The sequence below is a fragment of the Malania oleifera genome, chromosome 9, assembly GCF_029873635.1.
Source record: "Malania oleifera isolate guangnan ecotype guangnan chromosome 9, ASM2987363v1, whole genome shotgun sequence".
Taxonomy (NCBI): Eukaryota; Viridiplantae; Streptophyta; class Magnoliopsida; order Santalales; family Ximeniaceae; genus Malania; species Malania oleifera.
Window position 1 is genome coordinate 24739306 of NC_080425.1, and position 25793 is coordinate 24765098.

At 36.1% G+C, this 25793-nt stretch overlaps 1 protein-coding gene across 1 annotated transcript in view; it reads left to right on the forward strand.

The window, feature by feature from the left end:
- Nucleotides 1-24369, forward strand: part of LOC131164608 (rDNA transcriptional regulator pol5) — a 36340-nt gene extending 11971 nt beyond the window's left edge. Inside the window, exons 2-8 of the mRNA XM_058121913.1 lie at nt 2331-2456; nt 2554-2751; nt 7084-7308; nt 7411-8535; nt 8792-9079; nt 19959-20397; nt 23127-24369. Of these exons, the coding sequence (XP_057977896.1) occupies nt 2331-2456; nt 2554-2751; nt 7084-7308; nt 7411-8535; nt 8792-9079; nt 19959-20397; nt 23127-23983 (3258 nt within the window). The 3' untranslated portion in view covers nt 23984-24369. The remainder of the gene's footprint in view (nt 1-2330; nt 2457-2553; nt 2752-7083; nt 7309-7410; nt 8536-8791; nt 9080-19958; nt 20398-23126) is intronic.
- The last annotated feature ends 1424 nt before the right edge of the window (nt 24370-25793 follow it).

Below are 25793 nucleotides of genomic sequence, written 5' to 3' on the forward strand. Positions count from 1 at the left end.
AGGCCAAGGTAGTTCAATGGAAAAATCCCTAGCCTGCAACCCATGTACCAGCCAAGAAATTGCAATCGTTCGCATTTCCAATGGAGATAAGCTCATTCTTTCCCAAATTGTCTTTCAAACCTGAAATTGCTTCAAAGCAAAGAAGTAAGCATATGAGATTAAGAATTTGATGCACTTGCACCTTACAGAAGATCATGGTGTCATTCATGAAGAGGAGGTGAGAAACTTCCAGCTCCCTACCATTTCCTGCCACCATCAGCCCTTTTAAGAGTCCTTTTTTCGTAGAATTTTGCAATAAGATTCTGAGAATATCCATCCCAATGATGAAAAGCAAAGAAGAAAGGGGATCTCCTTGATGTAATCCCCTGGAAGAGTGAAAGAACCCTGAAGGGCAGCCATTAATGAGAATTGAGGACAGTGTGGCAATGCACTGCCCAATCCATTTGCACGATAAGCTCCCAAATCCTTTTTCTTGAGTATGTAGAGAAGGAAATCCCAACAAGCATGGTCTAAGGCTTTTCCATATTGAGTTGGCAAACAATTCCCCATTTTCTGGACTTGATACACCTTCCTTCAACAAAGGCATGTGGGTGCTGCTCTCTGGGATTGCTTTTTCCAGTCTTAAGGCGTGGACCTTGTATAAAAGCTTGTAAACACCGCCCACCATATTCATCAGAAAAATCTTTGATGTTAGCAGCCCCACCTTGTTGTAATTATTATAGTTAATATTATTGTTGTTATATATTAAGGGTTATAAATTTGTTTTCCAAAAAAAGGGAAGCCAGGAATTGAATTGTAATTCATACGCATGGGGGGAATTAACATTCCTCCCTTGAATGCAATTTAATCCTCATTTATGTAAAAAAACATGGGAATGGAAATTGGGGTCTAAATTTCATTTTCATTCTAGTTCTAATTCCGGTAACCAAACATAGTGTTGCCCTTCTTGATCCTGAGTTTCCTGCATTCTTTCCCTTTACTGTCAGCGTAGTTCTTCTAAGCTGTACTGCATCAACCGCACAATTTTCTGTTCTTGCAGAGCTACTTAGGATTCCTTGCATTTTCTCAATTTGATATTGTAATTGTGCAGTGATGTAATTGATGAGAATTCTAGTCATGCAGTGACTTTAGTGTGCGTTTTACATAGCATATGCACACACATTGAGAGGTTTCTTACAGTTTTATAAGACAGGCAAGTTCCCAGAAAGCAGAAGGTAGTTTTATACTTCATCTTTGAAGTTTTTTCTAAGATGGTTTGAAGTTCAAACTATTGAGGAACCTTATAACTTTTAGGGATATATCATTTTTGATCTGATCTGCACAGTACCAATGGAGATAATTTTTTAGGAGTTGAAATGTCCAGAAAAAAAATTTGAGCTACCTCTTGGCTTCTGTTGTTGCATGGATTAATCTGGACAAGTTGTGTCACTGTAAATCCTTGGTTTATGAATTTCAAAAGGCCAGTTGTTGATGTCTTCTCATTTTTATTTGTACATTTAGCATGTTAGAACACCTCTTATGTAATGTAATCTTCATTCCAGTGCGTGGTTTGTGTGCTGCACCATTAAGTCATTTTACAGGTTCATATGCTTTTGTATTCAGACGTTCTGCTTAGTGGCCATGATGTAGGACAAGAAGTAAGGCCTTTGGAAGATCCATGTTGGAAAATAATTACGAAGCATTGGTTTAAAGGGGTTGTTGGGTTTTGTTAGTAGTTTACTATGTGTTTAGTTTAATTAGTGTAGTATTATGTGTATTTGGGGGCTTGTTTGTAATATTTGTGTATTCTAGGGGTATGTTTGCAATGTAATGTAGTTTTACGGGTATATGGGCAATTTCATGTGGAGAGGCTTTATTTTAAGTAGTGTGTGAAAGCCATGTTGTAGGCAGTTGTTGAATTTGAATTGAAGTAAACGTGATTTTATGGTACACCTTGTATCTCCTCTCTTCCCATTCTTTTCTCTTTTCAATTTATTCTAATCTCTCCCATGGCTGCAGATCCTGGATGCTGCCCCTGCATCAGGCCATTTTACTTTTCCTGTTAATGGATCTGTCTCATTCTTCTTTGTCGTTGTTTTACACTTTCTATGGTTTATATCATTCTGTGAATCTCATTTTTGAAGTTACTGAACCCATAACCATAAGAAACTGCGTTGTTTGGGCATTTATGGATATCTACTGTTGTATGCTTACATATTTTATTGGAACCTATGGAACCAAACAAGTTACTTGTTGGTCAGTGGAGATGGTAGAATATCCAGTGCTTGCAATGATGCATGTTTTTGTGTGCAGTTATTTTATTATCTGTCCTGTTGGTCATTGTTTTACAGTGTGCAAGGCAAGGGTTTGCATTGGGCTTGACTATGCTAGTTGAGAGAATCCATGCCATTAAAACTGACTCATTGCTGAAACTTATAGCTCATTTGTTGGAGGTTTCTTCTTCAATGAAGGGCCAGGTAGGCAAGAAGCTCTTTTCTGTTTCAGAATGTATATTGATTGGGTTGCTATCATATCCTTTTTAAATTCTGGAAATATATCTTGATGCCATTGCAGGAAGCAAGGGATTGTCTCCTGGGTCGCTTATTTGCTTATGGTGCTCTTGCCCGTTCAGGAAGACTAACTGAAGAGTGGACTATGAATAAAGACAATCCCTACATCAAGGAATTTACCAATCATCTTCTCTCCATCGCTTCGAAGAAGCGATACTTGCAAGAGCCAGCTGTAATGGTTATTTTGGAATTGGTTGAACAGGTACTTTATTTTAGTTTTTAAAATTTAAAATGATTTGTCACTTAAAATCTGTTATGTATGATTACATACCTTGTATCTCTTTGTTGCCATAATGTTGTAGAAGGATTTACTGGGTTTTTATTATGATCAAAATGTTTTTCGACGTTTGTTTGTTTACACAGGAGTGGTGCTATATGCTTAGATTGGATTTTATAGAGCGCTGGAAGTTGTGGCTATAAAGATTATGTTCACTGTAGGGCCATTTTCCTCTTTGTTTTTAGGGGGGGGGGGGGGGTGGGGTGGCGTTTAGCATTGCTATTTCTTAAATTTATTGAGAGTAAGGTTGTAAGAATGTGCAAGTTTATTAAACTTCTATGTAAGTCTTATTAATATCATATTCTATGTCATGTTTAGTGGGTGTTTTATTTAATTTTTATTGAAAAAGAAAGAAATACTTGAGCTTCAAAAGTATTTATGGATTTAAGTTGACACCCGTGGTAGGAGGTTGCTGCACTAGGTGTCTTGGGAATAGCTGGTCAACTATTTCCTGGCCTTCTCCCTTAAAAAATGAATTTGTAGATTTAAGCTTTTCCTACTTGTCTTGATTACCCCCATTCTAATGATTTATTACAGATCTCCTATATCTTTAGTTGATAGTGTATGTTGCTTGTTTACTGGAATGTGCAGATGAATGCAATTATACCATGATTCTTTTTAATTGTCTATTTTGTTTGGTTTGTGAAAATTCTTGGTGTATTGTAGTCGCATTGCGACTTCATCATTGCAGGTCCTTGCCAAATTAGAATTCTAGTTGTACAGTTATTGCAGTCTTAACTCTTTTAACAACTCAGTTGCCTTTTAATTCCCTTTTAATGACTTAATTACAGGTATCTAAATTGGGAATTCAGACACCTATTTAATTCCCTTTTAACCTATTCAAGTGTCTAACATACACTTCGACCCATACCCCACAGGCCTGATGTCCCATTCTCATTAGTGAGCTAGGAAGAGGTAATTGGCCAGGGATGAGGTTCTACTGCTCATTGGAGAGATTTAAATGTGCTGCGAGAAATTGTAATAAGTTGTGGTCTTTGACCTTGAATTATGATATTTTGATCCTGAGTGATTGTTGAACCAAGGAAGAGGTTCTACTGCTCATTGGAGTGGAGAGATTTAAATCAGCTGCGAGAAATTTTAATAAGTTGTGATCTTTGACCTTGAATTATGATATTTTGGTCCTCAGTGGTTGGTTAACTGTTTGGTTAGATTTAAACTGTATCAAAGGAAATTTGGAGTCAGCTGTAAGATTTTGAAGAATGGACAAGTTGAATTTGATCGCTTGAAATTGAGGATTTGCTCTGAGGTTTTCAGAAATTTGAAGAGAAATTGATCCTGGAAGCACGAGGTTTGAGTTTCTGCTACTATATTTTTGGATTATTCCAGAAAAATTTTTTTGAGCAATTGCAAGAAATTGGTTTAATTATTGAGCAATTGCAAGAAAAGCTGATTCAGATTTGAAACAAGCTTCATGGCAATTGCAAAGTGAAAAATGCACCACCTGCTCTGAGGTATTGAACTTTTCCCCTCTTAATTAACAGTATTCAGGTTCCGTCCAGGCCCACCTAATCCATGGGACAGAGGGGCCTTCCCTTAAATCTGTAGGTAAGTAGGTATGAGATTTGAACCCTCAACTAACAACAGGCATTGTCTATGCCTTTTCCATTGAGGCGACCAGGGAGATTAAGATATTGAGATTGTTTGCAAAATATCCAAAGTTTTTGTTGAAGATTGATGGGATTTGCAGAAGGACAACCTGGAAATGTAAGAAAAGAGCTAAAGAACGTAATGTTTTGGTAAGGCTATTTAGGCCTTGGTATGTAATTGTACCACTCCCTTGAGATTTTTTGTAAATTTGTGAATTTGCACTAGGCCTATACCTTTTTTTATTCCTCCTACATGCTCCTCAATTAAAAAAAAAAAGGAAAAAAAATTCATTGCACTTCTTCCTGCATCAAATCTTAATTTTGTTTCTTCCTTCTTTTCCTTGCAAATCCCTCCTTTACTCTTTAACTTATTCTAAGAAAAAAGGATTGATTTGACACATTTGGTTATCAAGCAGTTGCCAATTCTCAATAATTCCTTTGATGTTAATGGTTGTTTGGACCTTCACTGTTCCATAGATTGGCTAGTTGGGATAGAGAGCTATTTTGATTAGTAGAGTTCTTGATTGCTAGTGCATCCATAAATCTATCTTATTGGTTTGGTGGAGCAATATTGGAAAATGATTGAAACTTGAAAAGGGACAAGGTATTTTGAAGTAGATGTCCTTGCCAGATGATGGGAAGTCCCTTTTGTAATATTCTCACCATTTACAAATTTTTGAGTTGGTTTCTGGTCTTAAAATTAAAACTTAAGTATGTTCTAGCTGCAAATAATTTGAGTTCAGAGGTTACTGCTTGGTTGCGGCTTTTCTAGGTTGTGGGTCCTGCAGTGGCTGTTGGGTTATTTAGGAGTTCCTTTGGAGGGGAATCCTTGAGCTGAGGGCTTTTGGGACCAATGATTGCTAAGGTTTCTAAATGTCTTGATTGGTGGAAGGTTAGGTTTTCTTCTTTGGGAGGCCAAATAACTTTAATTCATGCATCTTTATTTGATTCCCTCATATTTTTATCCTGGTTTAAGAATCGGGTGGGGTTGCTAAATGCTAATCATTTAGAGAGGACGATGAGAGGATCCCCTTTAGATGATATCTCATTTACCTAAAGAATGAGCCACTATTATTTGCTTTAGAGTTTGTTGAAGAAGTTTCAATTATTGAACCTATTATTGAGAATCCTTTTGAGATGATTTCTCCTCCATCACATGCCTATTTTCCCTCCATATTTTAAACCAATCTAATGAAAATTTTCTCGTCCTTGTTGAATATGGATTAAATGCATATTTACTTGATTCATCAATAGAGTTGGATGGTAAATGAGTTTCTTGTTTGGAGGAGTTGTTAATATATCAAAGAGCATTGAAGCTTTCTATGTTTGCGGACTATTTCAGTAGAACAGATAGTGCTTCCCTAGTTCATGCTCGTATTTTGTTGCCTTTAGTGTTGTCACATGGAACCATGGCATGGATGATTTGAAGCTTTTGAGTGGGAAGTATTTAGGTGGCTACTCTATTTGCCACTTATCTATGGGGGTTTTGGATGCAATTCAGCTCATGCCACTTGTTTATTTTGTTGCTTGGTCTGTACTGTTCCACATTGTCGAGTTCTCACTGCGCTATTTCAAAATTTAAGGTTGAGTTTTCTCTGATCTAGGGAGTTCGATGGAAACCCCCTATGGATAATTTTGAGGGATAAGATTCCCTTGTGGATTTAAAAATTAGAGATTTGTTGGGATATATAGATATTTAATGCATTTTATTTATTGTATGATTATTTTGTATATTTAATTACTTAGGTTATTTTGTAATTTTTGGTTATTAACTTTTTTGGGTTCCCTATTTGCCAATTAATGTTGGTTCTTTGTTGTTAGGATTTTACTTATCATATGATTAGTTGAAATCTCGCCCTAAACTCTTCTCTCTCTCTCTGTCTCTCAAAATAATTTCCCGCACCCCAAAACCTGAAAAACTCTTATCTTCCTTTTTTAGTTATAATTTAGTGCTTCCTTTTTCTAGTTACAACAAGTCTCTAGAGGTTTGTAAAACCATCCTTTTAGCATTGTTATATCAGATATCTCCATGCTATGATTGCACACCTTTATTTTGTTAGCTTTCTTCCAAAAGAGGATCCCACCTATTAAATGCCTCATAATAATTATGACGATGAAGAATCTCTCTCTAGCATTCTAAAGAATTGTTCTTGCAATCACTTAAGCGTAAATTCTTTTCTTTGGTTTTAGATTTTTAGTTATTGTGACTTGGATCCCATGTGCAGTTGGTGAACCTTTAGTGATTGCGACTTGGAACCCATGTGCAATTGGTGATTGGACTATTATAATGCATCTATGGTTATCCTGATGGTTCTTCACGTAAAATTTTTTGAACGGCACGAAAAGCTCTGTTTAGACCATGATGACTCTAAATTTCGTTGCTAGATTGTTCGACACTCTTCAAGCTTGTGTATGCCTATTATTCATGGGTGGCCTTCGTTGGAGGATTCTCATTGATGTTACGATAGTATCTCTTCTTGCTATCAAGGAAAAACGTGTAGGATTCCAATTAAACATGTGATAAAGGACTTTACAATTGGGAAGGTTCTCTAAGAATTCATGAAAAGAATTTACATATGAAATGCCGTGGATTAAAATTTTCCATTCGAAGGTATTAATCTTTTTGATCTTGTGTTTAATGGTTTTGCAGTTACCAATGGAAGCGTTGTTGAATCATGTTCTCGAAGCTTCAGATCTTAAAGAATGGTTTGAAGGAGCCACAGAAGCAGGAAATCCCGATGCATTACTTCTAGCTTTGAAATTGCGTGAAAAAATTTCTATTGATGTGAAGTTTGGAAAGCTTTTGCCATGCCCATTTAGTCCTACCAAGTTCTTTGCCCCTGACCATTTGTCCTCTCTTGTTAATTGCCTAAAGGTGATATTTAAAATTAACTTTATGCTGGTTGTGTAATTATGAATAAATATGAAAAATATTGAAGGGTTTTCTCAACAATTAAGTTTGTTTGGGGTATTGCAGGAGTCCACCTTCTGTCAGCCTAGAGTTCACAGTTTGTGGCCTGCTTTGATAAACACTCTCTTACCTGATATGGTTTTGCAAGATGAAGATGTTGCTTCAGGTTTAAGTTCCATTAAGAAGCACAAGAAGAGTCGCAGGTGCAGCTCCTCTGAAGAAGACATTGCCAAAATATTTCGGTGCTTTTGTGAAGTTATTATTGAAGGATCCCTTCTTCTATCATCTCATGATCGTAAACATTTGGCATTTGATGTTCTACTTCTTCTACTTCCTAGAGTGCCTGCATCATTTGTACCGATTTTTTTGTCTTACAAACTAGTCCAGTGCCTTATGGATATACTTTCGACGAAGGACTCTTGGCTGCATAAAGTTGCTCATTATTTTCTTAAAGAACTGTTAGATTGGGTTGGACATGATGATGCCAGAAGAGTTGCTGTTATTGTGGCCCTACAGAAGCACAGCAATGGGAAATTCGATTGCATTACACGGACAAAAACAGTCAAAGATTTGGTGGCTGAGTTTAAAACAGAATCTGGCTGCGTGTTGTTTATTCAGAATTTGATGAGCTTGTTTGTTGATGAAGGTCATGCTTCGGAGGAGCCTTCAGATCAGAGCCAGACAACAGATGACAACTCAGAGATAGGTTCGTTCGAGGACAAGGATTCCATTGGGCCAATGGGAAATTCTGAATTTTTGAGAAGTTGGGTTATAGAATCCCTCCCCAGTATTTTGAAATATTTGAAGCTGGACCCTGAAGCAAAGTTTCGGGTTCAGAAAGAAATTTTGAAATTTCTAGCTGTTCAGGGTTTGTTCTCTTCTTCTCTTGGCACTGAAGTGACATCTTTCGAATTACAGGAGAAGTTCAAGTGGCCAAAAACAGCCAGCTCAAGTGCTCTTTGCAGGATGTGCATTGAACAGCTACAACTGCTGCTGGCAAATGCTCAAAAAGGAGGAGGGCCACTTGTGGCATCAAATGGCCTTGAACCAAATGACCTTGGCTCGTACTTCATGCGATTTCTGAGCACATTGTGCAGCATTCCTTCAGTTTCATTCTTTTGGACCTTGAATAATGAAGATGAAACAGCTTTTAAACAATTGCAAGCAATGGAAACTAGGCTTTCTAGAGAGGTGAGCCTTTTCTAGTTTATTTTGGTTCTTAGTTACTTTTTCTGTGCCATGCTAGCTGTAATGCTTCTGAAGTGTGGCAGAGAATGTCATCAAATTTGTATGTTCAAAATATGTTGACATTGCCTCCATAGGTTATTATTATTTATTTACGTTTTTTTTTTTTTATGGTGATGAGAGACTTGTTCTTTCAGGTCCACATATGTTGTTTTCCCCTTAATCTTAGATCCTTTTTTAACTACTTTATAATCTATAACAGGAAAGGAGTTACGGACTCAGTTCAGATGCTAATAAATTGCACGCATTGAGGTATTTGCTCATTCAGTTGCTGCTGGAACTACTCCTTCGACCAGGGGAATTCTCAGAAGCTGCCTTAGAGCTTATTATATGTTGTAAGAAAGCTTTTGCAGCTCCTGATCTCCTTGACTCGTCGGGGGAAGATGAGTTGGATGGTGATGAGATGCCTGCCTTAATGGATGTCCTTGTAGATACCTTACTTTCATTGCTGCCACAGTCATCAGCTCCTATGAGGTCTTCTATTGAGCAGGTTCGTATGATAACAGCATGTTTGCCTTCCAAGTTCTAGTCAGTAAACAACTTTATTATGTGAAATTTGTCAATCTTCTTTGCTCTTACTTTGACATGAACTTAATACAATTTCATTTTCCCCCCCATAATTTGGTAGATTCATTTACAATCTGGTGTTGATATATCCTGGTTAGTGTAGACTTTCCCGTTCATGTTTCACCATTATGCTTTGTTGTGAAAATTCGCAAGTGCACGAAATCGTAACAAGTAATATAGTGATCAAGAAGGATGTCGAACCCACGAGGACTATTTACCTATTAACTATTGAAATTGTTCTAATTCTAAATTATTTGAGAATCAAGAAAAGTGGTGGATTTTGAATCTGGAAAAAAAATAAAAATAAAAAATAAAATTAAATCAACAAATGAATAATTGACCAAATATTTCAAATGAAGAAGATTTCACCCAAGAAGAAAACACTAAGGCAACCGACTCACCTAACCAATCCAAGCCCAAATCCTAATCATTCAATTAATCAATTACCATCCTATTTAACGGCAAAATATTCTAACTTATCTAAGACCCTCTCTCTAGTAGAATTAGAATTACCCAACATACGATAACCCGCGATATGTCTATGCGAATTTAAAAGCATTTGAGTACATTAAGATTAATAATATTTCACATAAAAGCCGCACAAATCAGGCTAGCACATTTGTGTCTTTCGTTCAATTCATGGCATGCATCTAGAGTAGCTTTTTTCGTTTAGACTGGACGGTTGATCATCTTTTTATTCATTGTCCGGTTGCAATGGACTTGTGGGTTATGGTATTTGGTTTGTTTGGAGTGAGCTGGGTTATGCCGCAATCTGTAGTGGGACTTCTAGCATGTTGGCAAGGCAGCTTTGGTTGTTATCGAAATGGGTTTATTTGGTTGATGGTTCCTCATTGTTTATTGTGGTGTCTTTGGAGGGAGAGAAATAGTAGGTGTTTTGAAGATAAGTAAAGATCCATTTCGGACCTGAAGCTATTTTTCTTTACAACTTTGATGGATTGGTTGGCTGCTTTGTGAAACCAATCATTTGCTTCTGTTTGTGATTTACTAGATTCTTGTAATTTCTGTTTTTGATTTGTTAACCCCATGTACACTCCTTGTGTAATTGGTGTTCATTTTTGTTATCAATAAACTTATTACTTATCAAAAAAAAAAAAAAAAAAGCTACATGCATCATTTCTCGAATTAACATGAACAACAAATCACTCAACTGTTGGCCAGATAATCGAAAGCATTAAACTCAATGATGTATACTCAAAATGAATGATAAAATTATGATCACATAGAAACAAGATTCAGAATTGTCATGGAGGCTATATCGTAGCCTTAGCAATAGAAATTAGCTCATAATAGAATCAAAACAAACCATAATAATTCTAGAATTCATAATGAAAATTTTACAAAGAAAAGATGAAAGAGTTAAGAAGGAAACTGTATATAGATCAAGAATCTCAATCGTCAACGACTCCAATTCGACCTTTGTCCTCTTCTTCTTCTTCTTCTTTTTCTTCTTCTTTTTCCAAGCTTCGAATTCCTCTCTAATGGTGAAGAAAATCCTCCTTTTCAAGGCTTTGGTTGTCCTCCCTCTTATCTCCCTCAAAACAAGATTCTCCCCCCAAATTGGTTCTTTTTCTGCCTCCGCCTTCATGTGCTATTTTCTCTATCGAGATCTTCTTATCTTCAGAAATCTTCAATACAAAAGTTGTAGGGTAGCTTTTCGTAGATATCCAAATCGCCCTTTTTGGAGTTCTCTAGCAAAAGTTATGCTCCAAATACCGAAGGGTGTTTTTGGAAATTTGAAAAGGAAAGTTTCCTCCTCAATGAAGGGAATTTGAAAAGGAAAGTTTCCTCATTTATTCCCATGACTCCTTTAATTTATTTATTCCTAAACAAAAAATAAACAAAATAAGTCAAAACTCTAATAAATAAGAAAATTAAACAAAAACTAGCATAAAAATAAGAGTAAAAGTATGACAAAACTTGTATAGAAATTAAACACATCAAAATACCCCCAAACTTATGAGTTGCTAGTCCTCGAGCAAAAAGAAAAAGAGAAAAGAAAAATTAAACAAATAGAATAGGTTGATTTCTTACAATGATTGCCTCATGGATTGCATAAAGAAATTGATTTAAGGAAAAGTCTAAACATTTAACAAATTTTTTAGATTAATTCAAGAGCATGCTTAGGTTTACAAGGAAACCTTTCAGTGTGTGTGTGAGTAACCAATCTCAACTTGCTACTCTATTAACTCGGATCTATTTATGCAAACTTGATTGAATTATTATTAATCTCTATGAGAATGAGCTTCTCGAACTTCATATGGCTATTTTTCAAATCAAATCTCCACTAATGTAGTACAAACACACCACAAAAGATCAAAAGGTCTTAATAAAAGCTTGTAATGTTCGGCTTAGGGTAATGGCAAAAGAAAAAAATGGTATGAAATTCAAAGCAACAAAATTCAACACAAGCTTCACCAATGAAGAGAGAGAAAAAAGAAAAAAAATTTACATTTACTTCCTAGAGCAACTTATGAGCAATTTATTCATCTATTTTTTTTTCAATTCCACAACCCCTAAACTTATTTTTTTGTAATTCGGGTTGTACTATTTGTATTTTTATTATTATTATTATTTATTTATTTATAAAAGAATAACGAAACTTGTTCTTGCTCTGTTAACTCTTTAACAAACTTTTTCTCTTCTCCAATCTAAGCAAATAACATATTTTCTTGAAAAGGTAGTATGTGTGTTTATGGGTTAAAACTTAAAAGGTGTGGTTAATGTGGGTTAATGAAAGAAAAATGGCCAATGTGTTTAAGGCTGAAAGGGGTGACTAGAGATAGATAATTAGGGTAGGCTAGAAAAACTCAAGTGTTCCAAAGATGGCCTAGATCATTTCTTTAGTGGTGTGCTGCCTAGGATTTCGCCTCGAGAGATTATCAAATAGGTTCTAGAGTTAAGTGAGATCTTAGAAAGTATTTAATTCACATAAATATACTCTAAGCCAACAAAACAACTTATTGATCATGGTATTGTGCAAAAGTGTTCAAAGGAATTCAAATAAATCAAGCTAACACAAGAATTAAGCACAAAACAAGACAAGTTTAGCATTTTCCACAAATCCAACTCAATTTCAATCAGGTAACATTATAGGCTTGTGATCATCAACCCAAAACCAAAACAAAACGAAAAGAAAATATATTTGTGATTTTTAAATTTTTTAAATATGCACATATATATATGAAAATAAAAGGATACTCCAAAATAAATGACCCCTACTTCCAAACTTAAAGAACACATTGTCCCCAGTGTAAAGAATCAAAAGAGATAAAAAAAAAAAATGAAAAGATAAAAGTAAACTTCCCTAAAAATGTTGCATGAGTGCAATGATTTGAATCACCGATCAAGCAAATTAATGGAGACTTTTTTCTTGTTAGAATCTCCCTTGAAGTAGGGCTTTAGACGTTGACCATTAACTTTGAATGTGCCTTTTGAGTCGTTAGAAACCTCAATGACACCATACAGGAAAACTCTTATTACTGTGAATGGTCCAGACCATCGGGAACTTAATTTTTTGAGAAAGAGGCGAAGTCCGGTATTATAAAGTAGAACTGTTTGGCCAACTTCAAAGTTTCTCTTGAGAATGTGTTTATCATGCCATCTCTTGGTTCTCTGCTTATATATGTGAGCATTCTCGTAGGTTTCATGCCAAAACTCATCCATCTTGTTGAGTTGTAATATCCTCTTCTCACCTATTGCCTCCATGTCAATATTAAGATTCTTGATAGTCCCAATAAGCTTTGTGTTTCAACTCCACCGGTAAGTGACATGCATTCCCGAAAACTAGACGATAGGGGGGCATACTAATTGGCGTTTTGAAGGCTGTCTAGTATGCCATTAGTGCATCGCCTAATTTTTTGGACCAATCTTTCCTTGAGTTGCTCACAGTTTTCTCCTATATTCGTTTCAGCTCTTGGTTGAAAATTTCTACTTGTCCATTAGTTTGAGGATGGTATGGAGTTGCAACCTTGTGTGTAACACCATATTTGCTCAAGAGTGCCTCAAATTGCCGGTTGCAAAAATGTTTTCTCCCATCGCTAATTGTTGCTCTTGGAGTTCCAAATCTAGTGAATATCTGCTTTCTCAAAAAAATCATCACAACTTTAGAATCATTTGTAGGGAGGGCCATGACCTCTACCCATTTGGGGAGGAGGGAAATGACCCCATGAAATCTATGCCCCAAATATCAAATAGCTCTACAACAAGTATATTATTTAATGGAATTTCATTTTTCCAGGAAATATTACCACTCCTTTGACATTTATCACAAGAAGAAACAAAAGCATTAGTATCCTTAAAAATGGCGGGCCAAGAAAAACCTATTTGTAGCACTTTAGCTACCATTTTGTTCACTCCATGGTGCCTGCAAACCTCTAATGAATGGCAATGTCTTAGGATCGACTCTATCTCTTCCTCGGGTACACATCTCCTAATCACTTGATCACTACAATGCTTGTAGTGAAAAGGTACCTCCCAATAGTAGTGCTCCTTTGAAAAGAATTTCTTCCTTTGTTGGTATGTAAAATCCGGATCGATCACCTTGCTTACCAAGTAGTTTACATAATCTGCATACCAAGGAACTTGTGTTAGAGATAAAACAAAGAGTTGTTCATCTGGGAAGACTTCATTTATTGGAGAAAGTGGGGCTGCCTCTCCGGTTGTGTGCTCAAGTCTAGAGAGATGATCGGCTACTTGATTCTTGGTTCCTTTTTTGTCTTTGATCTCCAAATCGATTCTTGTAGGAGTAAAATCCACCTAAGTAACTGTGGTTTAGCTTTCTTTTTAGCTAACGAGTGTTTAAGAGCATAATGATCGGTGTAAACAATTACTTTTGACCCAATTAAATATGATATAAATTTATCAAAAGCAAAGATCACCGCTAACAAATCTTTTTCTGTAGCAGCATAATTTAATTGGGCATCCGTCAAGGTACGATTCGCATAGTAGACAACATGGAGAACCTTGTTTTTCCTTTGTCCAAGCACAGCTCCTAGTGTGTAATCACTTGCATCACACATCAATTCAAATGGAAGTGCCCAATCTGGTGCACATATTATTGGGGCTGAACTTAGCTCTTTCTTCAATAGTTCAAATGTCTGCAAACAATCATTGGAAAAGTTAAATGGAGTATCTTTAACCAAAAGAGAACAAAGGGGTTTAGTAATTTTAGAAAAATCTTGAATAAAACGACGATAAAACCCCGCATGTCCCAAGAAACTTGTCAGTTCTCACGCCCTTGACCGTGCTAGGTGGAGGTAATTTTTTGATGACCTCTACTTTGGCTCGATCTACCTCAATGCCCTTGGAAGAAACTTTATGCTCAAGTACAATTCCTTCCATATCCGAAAAAATGGCCATCATGCATCGTTGAAATGTGGCCGGAGCATTGCACAAACCAAAGGACATCCTTCGGCAAGCAAATGTTCCATATGGGGAAATAAAAGTGGTTTTTTCTTTTTCTTTTGGTGAAATTTGGATTTGATTGTACCCCTAGTATCCATCTAGAAAACAATAATAAGCATGACCGGCGAGCCGTTCCAACATTTGATCAATGAAAGGAAGTGGAAAGTAATCTTTTCATGTGGCATCATTGAGCTTGTGGTAGTCTATGCACACTCTCCAACTCGTGACCGTTCTTGTTGGGATGAGTTCATTATTTTCATTCTCTACCACCGTCACTCCTCTCTTCTTGGGCACTACTTGCACCGGACTTACCCATGAGCTATTAGAAATAAGGTAAATAATTCTAGCATCCAACAATTTTAGAACTTCGTTTTTTACGACTTCTTGCAAGTTCGGATTAAGTCTCCTTTGTGGTTGCACCGTAGGCTTATAATACTCTTCCATTAAAATCTTGTGCATGCAAAGTGAAGAGCGTATTCCGTTAATTTCGGCTATAGTCCAACCCAAAGCTTGCTTGTAAGCTCTCAAAACTTGTAACTTCTCTTCTTCAAGACCTGTCAAAGATGAAGAAATTATTACGGGTAAAGAAGAATCATGTAAATATGCATATTTAAGATGAGAAGGAAGATGTTTGAGTTCTAAAGATGGGGCCTCAATAATGGATGGCTTTCTTGGAGTAGTGCTTTGGCCCAATGTTATGTTTTCCGGCTTTCCTTTAGGCAAGTAAGGTGGAGATGCTTCCAAGTAGTGTGCACAATTGCTTATCTTGAAATTCTCGGAATCGGTAGTGCCGGATTGAACAAGACATGCCTCAAGTGGTTCCTTAGGATAACTCCCTTCAAAAGTGTCTACCACAAGTTCATCAATCACATGTATGTTGAAGCATTTATTGGTTGTTGACGGATATTTCATTGCTTCAAACACATTAAATGTAACTTGTTCATCTTGCACCCGTAGTATTAGTTTCCCTTGTTGCAAATCTATGAGAGTTCTTCCCGTGGCAAAGAATGGTCGACCAAGAAGAAGTGGGATTTCTCGATCTTCCTCCATATCTAAAACAATAAAATCTGCAGGAAAAATAAACTTATCAACTTTAACAAGAACATCCTCTACTATGCCTCTTGGTCGTTTAATGGATTGGTCTGCCAATTGACGTGGAACGGTAGCAGCCTTCTCCTAGCCCCAATTGCCTGAAAATAGAAAAGGGCATTAAATTTATGCTAGCACCTAAATCACACGAAGCTTTTTCAAAATAAGAGTTTCCAATGGTGCAAGGAATAGTAAAGCTCCCTGGATCTTTAAGCTTTGGTGGCAACTTATTTTGCAAAATGGCGGTGCACTCTTCGGTCAACATCACGGTCTCACACTCTTTTAATTTCCTCTTGTTTGATAGAATCTCCTTCATGAACTTCACATAGCTAGGCATTTGTTTCAAGGCATCTGCAAAAGGAATGCTAATATGTAACTTTTTATAAAATCAAGGAAATTAGAAAATTGTTTATCTAGCTTATTTTTTGAAGTCTTTGAGGAAAAGGTATAGGAGGAACATAAGGAGAAGTATGAGAAGAAGAAACGGGAGGATTTCTCGAGTTTTCCACTGCTTGGCTCGGGATTGGGGTGGGTGCTGCAGCCTTGGATGTGGGTGCTGCGGATCTCATAGTCTGCTCCTCTTTTCCGGAATTTTGCTCTTTCTCTTGTAAATTAAGCTCTCTTCCACTTCTTAAAGTAATGGCCTTCACTTGCTCTTTCGGGTTGTTTTCCGTGGTGCTTGGAAGTGATCCTTGAGGTCTTTCGGACATTAATTTTTGGCAATTGACCAACCGTCCTTTCAATGCTCCGCATAGTGTTCTCATTGTTCTTTAGAGCAATGTCATGGTCTTGAAATCTAGCATCCACCTTGGCCATAAATTGTGCCATTACCTCCATATTCGGCTTCTTCTCTTGTTGATTTTGAAAATCCAGTGGAGACTTGGAAACATTTTGGGAGTTGCTCCATAAGAAATTTGGGTGGTTTTGCCATCCTGGATTCTAAGTGTTGGAATAAGGATTGTTTTGTCATTGGTAATTCGACAAAAAACTTGCTTGCTCCGAACTATTGTTGGCGAATGGATTTCCCACTTGACAATCTACCCCTATATGATTCCCTGCAAAAAGTTCACAAATTATATTAGTAGATTGAATGACATTCACATTGGTATTGTCTAATTTCTTAGATAAAGTTGCAACTTGAGCAGCTAAAGCAGAAAAAGAATCAATTTCGTGAACTCCCTGGGTTCTTTTAGATGTCACTCGTTCCGCTGGCCATTGGTAATTGTTGGTTGCCATCTCCTCTACCAACTCATATGCTTCTTCCGGTGATTTCTTCATCAAAGTCCGTCCGGCTGCCACATCAATCATTTTATGTGTTGTAGGCTGCAAACCATTGTAGAAGGTTTGCACTTGAATCCAAACAGGAAGTCCATGATGTGGGCACATTCTTTATACCTCTCCCAAGCTTCATAAAGCTACTCCATATCAAATTGGACAAAAGTGGTGATATCGTTTCGCATATTCATAGTTTTGGTTGGGGGAAAGAACTTTGCTAGAAACTTTTTAGCCAAATCGTCCCATGTAGTTATATTTAACGGTGGAAGTGAGTTTAACTATGCCTTTGCCTTGTCTCGGAGGGATAATGGAAAGAGTCTCAATCTAATAATATCATCAGAAACTTTGTTATGTTTAAAAGTATCACGTAACTCCAGAAAATTAGCTAAGTGAGCATTTGGATCATCATGTGGCATGCCACTGAATTGCTCCGTTGAGGCCACCATTTGAAGAATAGCTAGCTTTATCTCAAAGTTATTGGTTTGAATGGCATACCGTCTAATGCTAGAAGTAGCTCCAGTGACCAAGGGAACAACATAATCTCCCAAAGTCTTGTTTCCAAGTTGATCTTCCATTGCTTCGTTCGTGGTTGTGGAATCCTTCTTCTTCTCCTTGTTCAGACGATGAAGGGCGCGTTCAATTTCAGTGTCAAAAGGTACTAAATCCAAGCTTCGAGTACGTCATGCACAACTCAGGAAGGCTGAAAATAAAAAGAATAAATAAAAACAAAATAAAAAATTTGGACTAAGATAAAGAAAAATCAAATTAACCTGGAACTAGTTGGTATAAAAAATAATAGAAAATAAATAGTCCCCAACAACGGCGCCAAACACTTCTTGTGAAAATTTGAAAGTGCACGAAATCGTAACAAGTACCATAGTGATAAAGAAGGATGTCGAACCCATGAGGACTATTTACCTATTAACTATTGAAATTGTTCTAATTATAAATTATTTGACAATCAAGAAAAGTGGTGGATTTTGAATCTAGAAAACAAAAAAAACAAATAAAATTAAATCAACAAATGAAGAATTGACCAAATACTTAAAAAGAAGAAGATTTCACGCAAGAAGAAAACACTAAGTCATCCAACTCACCTAACCAATCCAATCCCAAATCCTAATCATGCAATCAATCAATTATCCTCCTATTTGATGGCAAAATATTCGAACTTATCTAAGACCCTCTCTCAAGTAGAATTAGAACTACCGAACATATGATAACCCGCGATATGTTTATGCAAATTTAAAAACATTTGAGTACATTAAGATTAATAATATATTACATAAAAGCTGCACAGATTACATTGGCACATTCATGTCTTTCGTTCAATTCATGGCATACATCATACGAAGTTAAACTACATGCATCATCTCTCGAATTAACATGCACAGCAAATCACTCAACTTTTGGCCAGATAATTGAAAGCATTAAGCTCAATGATGTATACTCGAAAGGAATGATAAAATTATTATCACATAGAAATAAGATTCGGAATTGTCTTGGAGAAGCTACATCGTAGCCGTAGCAATAGAAATTAGCTCATAATAGAATCAAAACAAACCATAATAATTCTAGAATTCATAATGAAAATTGTACAAAGAGAAGATGAAAGAGTTAAGAAGGAAACTGTATGTAGATCAAGAATCTCAATCGTCAACAATTCCAATTTGGTCTTTGCCTTCTTCTTTTTTCAAGCTTCGAATTCCTATCTAATGGTGAAGAAAATCCTCCTTTTCAAGGCTCTGGTCGTTCTCCCTCTTATCTTCCCCAAAACAAGATTCTTCCCCCAAATTGGCTCTTTTTCTGCCTTCTCTTTCATGTGCTATTCTCTTTGTTGAGGTCTTCTTATCTTTGGAAATCTTCAACACGAAAGTAGTAGGTTTTTTTCTTAGATTTCCGTAGATACCCAGATCACCCTTTTTGGTGTTCTTTGGCAAAAATTATGCTCCAAATACTGAAGGGTGTTTCAGGAAATTTGAAAAAGAAAGTTTCCTCCTTAATGAAGGGAATTTGAATTTCAAATGGAAAGTTTCCTCCTTTATTTCTATGACTCCTTTAATTGATTTTTTCCTAAACAAAAAATAAACAAAATAAATCAAAACTCTAATAAATAAAAAAATTAAACACAAGCTAGCATAAAAATAAAAGTATGACAAAACTTGTATAGAAATTAAACACATCATGCTTTGTCAAAGGCAATACTTATGGGTAAAGCATGTCCCATCAGGTTGCTTCACTCCTGTAGCCCATGTCATCCGTGATTTTTCCCTCAATCTTGTGGTTCCTTCAACTTGGATTAAATAACCAACCTCATTGGTTCAGTTAACAATCAGAATCTATCCCATTCAAATTTGTAATGTCCTGAATTGTTGATATTTAGAAGTTAGTGCTGCTTCTAGTTTTCATGGAACGCATTCATATTTGATTTCATTAGTTTTGGCATCCTAAGCGTTTGGGCATGTTTCTTAATTCTCCAAGCATGGGAAAGTTCTGCTGACTGAAGGTTTTAGTTTGCTTTCAGCAAACACAGCCGTTCTACATTCTCCAGTCCCTGGCCCGCAGTGTGAGGGTAAAGACAAGTGGAGAATACATGTGTGTTATCTGTAAATGCTATAAGTACCCACTTCATAGCATCTGTTAGGTAATGTTGCTGCATTTGTGTGGCTTTTATACCAGGCTTAATCTTTCTGATCACTATGTGAGTTTGAATGAAAATTGTTCTTGGCATGTGACAGCTGCTTTATGAACCTCAGTAGTAGGATAAACCATTTCTGTTTGGTACCTTTTGGATTCTATAACATTAGTTTCCTTGAGAGAGAAACGTTGTTGGACATAACTCATCAAAATAGAAGCTATTACATGATAGGGACACAAATATATTGATTTGGTTTAGTTGTTATGCACGTTTGATATAGCGTGTGGACAACTTTGGCATCTTGACAATGGCCTTCTATTTTAGTTGTAGATATTATTTTATATGATTTTTCATTTGTGTCCAATGGTTTGTGTAGGTTTTCAGATATTTTTGTGATGATCTCACTGATGACGGTCTGCTGAGGATGTTGCGAGTCGTTAAGAGGGATTTGAAACCAGCTAGGCATCAGGATGCAGAGAGTGAAGATGGTGACGATGAAGAAGATTTTCTTGATATTGAGGAAGCAGATGAAAGCGATGAAGCTGAGACAGGTGAAGGTGGTGAGAGTGATGAGCAGACAGATGACTCTGAGGCTGTATTGGGAGTTGAGGCTGCTGGCAACAAACTTCCTGATGCTTCTGATGAATCTGATGGGGGAATGGATGATGAAGCAATGTTTCGGATGGATTCTTATCTCGCTCGAATCTTTAAAGAGCGGAAAAACCAGGCTGGGGGTGAAACTGCTCATTCCCAGCTCGTGCTCTTCAAACTCCGTGTCCTGTCATTGCTGGAAATATACCTACATGAAAACCCAGGCATGTTTATGACTCTATGTTGCTTATCTGAATTTTGTTTGGTAGTCTGGTTAATTTTTGAGCTGACTATGGGTCATTTTGGGTGACACGAGGCATAATTTACTAGTCGATACAAGCTTGACTCAGGAACACCTTTTGCAAATGGTCGTGATAACATATTTTAAAAATCTAAATATTAAACTTTCTTAAATGTTTAAGAATTAATACAGCTTACCATCAGACAATAAATTTGTGTCATTGAAGTTAAGCAAGGATTAAAAAAATAAGAAAGGGAAGCTGTAGTACCAGATCACATTCCATAGAAGTTTGGAAACACTTCGGAGATAGCAGAGTAATATGGTCAACTAGTTTGTTTAATGACATCATAAGGACTAAGAAAATGCCATCAAGTAAAAGAACTTTAATACTTATATGCTAAAATAAAAGAGATATTCAAAATTTTGGTAATTTTTATGCAATTAGACTTCTGAATCACACAATGAAACTTTGGAAAGGGTTGATTGTGCAAAAACTAAGGTTACACTTGGTTGCAGAATGTCTATTCCTAAGAATAGGATGGTATAAGTTGAAAAGGTAGTAAAAATTATATCGGAAATAATAATTTAGAAAAAAACCACTTGTGTAAAAGCTTGTATATTCTCTTAAATATGGGAAGGATGGGATCTCATGGTTATTTCTTGCCTATTCCATGGATTAATAAATTTTTGCATTACCATTTACTTTATAAACTATTTCCTTATATTATGATTGTTCTACTTGTAAGAGCAGACATTCTATGAACCAAGCATAACTTATGGTTAGAAATAATGGTTAATAGAAAACCAATTACGTTTTTTGCCTGTGATCAATCATGAAAGCTATAAATCTATTCTAAAGGTTAGTGGAAAGGTTTAAGAAAAAGAAGAAGGATTTGCATATATTTTTTGTTGACCATGAGAAGATAGATACTAATGGAAATTTATGGTGAATTCTAGAAAAAATAAGGAGTGTGGAGTAAATATATCAATGTTATTTAAGGGTATGTGCAATAGGGTAATGATCAGTGTTAGGACTATAAATCTAAATATGGGTACGTCAAGGGTTTGTTTTGAGTCCTAATTATTTTCGATTTAGTTATGGATGAGCTTAATTGGAGTAATCCAACATGAGATTTCATTGTGTATATTGCTTCTTGTGATCTTGATCGATGAAACTAAAGGTAGAGTAGAATATAAGTTGGAATCATGGAGATAAGCTTAGGAGTCTATAGGTTTTAAGAGAAGTAGAAGTGAGATAAAATGGATGAAATTTACTTTTTGTCATTTAGGAGAAATTGTGCAGAAAATATTGAACTAATTCTTAGCACTAGTAGATTTTAGTACCTTGGATCTATTATGTGAGATGAAGACATTGAAGAAATGTAATACATAGTTAAAGAAAATTTGGTAAAATGTAGAAGTAATTTGGGAATGTTGTGTGATCATAGAAATCTTTTAAAGTTGAAAGGTAAGTTCTATATGATGAATAAGACCATGAATCAAGAAATGTAGACGACTAGAAAAATGACATCCAAAAAATTGATGTAGCAGAAATGGGAATGAAAAAATGGATGAGTGATATAACTATGATAGATAAGTTAAGAACAAACACGTGTGGTAAGCTAGGCCTAGCAACTATAGAAGATAGGGCAATCCTAAGCCAAATAACTAGGGAGGAAGGGTGTGTTAGTGGTTGTTAGTGGCATTAAGAGGGGGTGACTTGAGCCGACACAAAAAGGATTTGATAACATGGAGGATATTGCCCTAGATTGTGTAGAATATTGGAAGAGGATTAATGTAACTGACCCACCTAGTGAGGCTTAAGATTTGGTTATTTATAGTAATTGCCTTGAATTTAGGTTTGAATGGTGCCAAGTGAGACTTAAGGCAAAACCTTTTGCAAACTGGTTGTGATTAGGATACCAATAGCCTCTTGTTCATCAGAACGCCTTCTCAAACACATTATCTGGGCAAGCTAGGGTTGGTGGGCTGGTCTAGATCAGAAGTTGCAGCCCTTGTTAGTGACAGTGGTCTTGTTTAAAATGCCGTAGAGTATGAATTGCAATATGCCCTAAACATCTAATTTGTATTAGTAATAAGGGATAATTGGGGATAAATAATAGAGGAAAATTTGTTACTATTATGGGTTGGGTTTGTTGAAGCAAAATTTTCCTGTTATAGAGCTAGTTATGTTGTCTTTTTTTGATGAATTGTAGCATGTGCCAGATCCTGTGTTTGGAAGGATGAAAAAGTAGAACAATGGTAAGTTGTTTTATTGAATGACTGAGCTACTTTAGATTAGAAGTTTCCAAAACCCTCCCCCCGCCCCCTCTCCCCGCTTTTTTTCTTGGTCCATTGGGAGGGCCATTTGTTTTTAGATGCCCAACAGGGGCTAGCAAATCCCTCCTTATACCAAAGGTTAAATAGCCTAAGATCTCCTATATGAAAGTTTCATGTCAAACTGTTGTTTCCGAGGGGACATAATGGAGATTGCAGTAATTTAGCTATTGGATAAAAAAAACCAACCTTTCAGACTTTCTATCCTTGCTACAAACACCTGAAAGTGTGGATTAGTGGCTTTAGGTTTGTGATGTATTTCTTGATTATTATTATTATTATTTCTGGCAGGGCTTATCGTTATAGTCTACCTTGTGGTAGTGTTTTTTCAACTCTTCCCTGCTTCCTGATTTGTTGTGTGGTTTTTGAACACAGGCAAGCCCCAGGTTTTAACGGTGTACTCAAACTTGACTCAGGCATTTGTTAGCCCCCATACAACAGAAGCTAGTGAGCAACTTGAACAACGTATTTGGGGGATTTTACAGAAGAAAATATTTAAAGCAAAAGAATATCCAATGTGTGAAGCTGTGCGACTTCCCACTCTTGAATCTCTGCTGGAAAAGAACTTAAAGTTGGCATCAAAACCATTCAAAAAAAAGAAATCTGCCAATACCCCATCCAAGAAAAAGCAGTCAGCCTCCTGGAACCGACACAAAATGATCGTCTCCCTTGCTCAGAATTCAACATATTGGATTTTAAAGATCGTTGATACGGGAAATTTTTCTGAATCTGAGCTGCAGAGGATTTATGATACTTTCCATGGTGTTTTGGTGGACTACTTTGACAGTAAAAAGTCTCAACTAAAGTCAGAGTTTTTAAAAGAAATATTTAGAAGGCGGCCGTGGATTGGGCGCCATTTCTTTGGCTTGCTTTTGGAGAAATGTGGCAGTGCAAAATCAGAGTTTCGGCGAGTTGAAGCTCTTGATTTGGTTACTGAAATATTGAAGTCACAAGTTTCTTTAGGTACCACTGAAAGTGGCCAGGATGGATCAAGGAAAATCTTGAAAAGCCACCTGCCAAAACTGTGTCACCTGATAAAGGAGTTGGTGATGCAAATGCCTAAAAAGCCAGCAAGGCGGGTTGTCGTCCGGAAGTTCTGCAGCCGGATATTCCAGATTGTGTCAACATTTAACCTGAACAAGTCCTTCCTCAAAGAATTGCCCCCTGATGCTCATGATGCTTGTAAATCTCAACTTGGGGAGGTTTTTCTTGCTCTGAAGAAGCCTGAATGATAGGGGTGCAGAATCAATTTTGCAGGAAAATTTTTTATAGAATGCCTGATTTAGATTCTCAGGAATCTTCGTTCAGTTGTGAATGCAAGTTGCCAGCACCAAGCGCTTGAAGATCCAACTGTTCTTTCTAACCATTCCAACATTTTGCTACTCTTATGGGCGTATAATTTGTCTGCTGCTTAAGGGATTGCACTGTTGTAATCTTAAAATTTTCAGTTTTCTTGGTAATGTTTGTCTTCATTGATCAATTTCTTTGAAGTTTTGTCAGCTGTGATTTTTTGTTCTGGTTCATCTAGAGAGAGTTTGAAGGAGGTTAATTATCTTGTCGGCTTCTGTAAAAGAATAGAAAACGCTTATAGAAAACATATTCTAATGTTTTCCTGGTAGTAGAGCAAATGCTAAGGGTGGCTGGAGAATCTAGCTTTATGATCTCCTTCTGAAGTATCCTCAGTTCGTATGCTCAGTATTCCGCTCAATCCACAATAGGTTAGTGATTACATTAGTAGCAGTTATACTGCCATTTCTTCTGATTTTAAATTTGGTAAAATTTAGCAACACATTGCCACTTTTCGAAATATGAATTTCCATCTTTGTATTTTTGAAAATTACCATAAAATCGTCTCAAATTTAATTTTATTGACCAAAGAAACCTTCCGTTAGTTGATCGTTTAGTCAATCGTTAAGTTTAGGAAAAAAAATTAAAATATATCCATAGTAAAATGATAAACTTACCCTTTCACTCAATTTTGATAAGATAAAATTAAGAAAATAGTATAAATTTAATAAATTTAGTTAGAAAAATTGGTCATTCAATTGTAGTATATTTTAAAAATTAAACTTACAAGTGAATTAAGCACCCGACAATTAAGCTGAATCAATCATTTGGCATAAACATGACATCATGTTAAATTATTATTTTTAAAATAATAGATAATAAAAATACTTTAGAAAAAACACTTGAATAATTATATTGTTACAATATTTTTGCTTTATATATATATATATATATATATATATATATCATAAAAATTAAATTACTAAATATATTTTTAAAAAATAAAATATTATTTTAAAAATTAGCTTGAATTGGATGGTTTGTTGAATTGTGACTTACTTTTAGAGTCTTTGTTGAATATCATATTTAATAACATAACAACTCAAATAAAATTAGGAAAAGTGGATGAATTGTTTCAATAATAGTTAACCAATTAATATTAATTTGAGTTTTCTTCATTCATTTAGAATTCATATTTTTACACAAAAAAACTAACATCCAATGTCACAACATCCCCAAGGGTCAACCCCACGAAACGGATGTCAATGAAACTCCAAATCACTTCGATTGAGTGACAAACTCGATAATATGGGATATGATGCCTGGTGTAATATATTTGACTAAGAAATGAGCTTTAAGAAAACAATGGAGTCATCACTAATATGGGCTATGATGCCTAGTGTAATATTCAAGAAACCAATAGTCAATCGTCTACATCATCAAATTTGGATTCATGAGGGTTACTTTTTGGAAGTAGGTTTTTGGAGTGTTCTTTTGTGGGGGATTGGGAGCCGTACGCAACTTTTGGAGAGAAAGCACTCTATGGCCTCTTCTTCTCATCTCTCATCTCTTCACTCTCTCTCTCTCTCTCTCTCTCTCTCTCTCTCACACACACACACACACACACACACACACACACACTCTTGGGTCTCTGTCCTCCCCCTTTCCGTTTCTTTCCCTCTCTCTCTTCTCCTTTATGATTCTATTCTCTCACTCTTTCTCACCCCTTTCTTGGGTTTTCTACTTTTGTAGGTC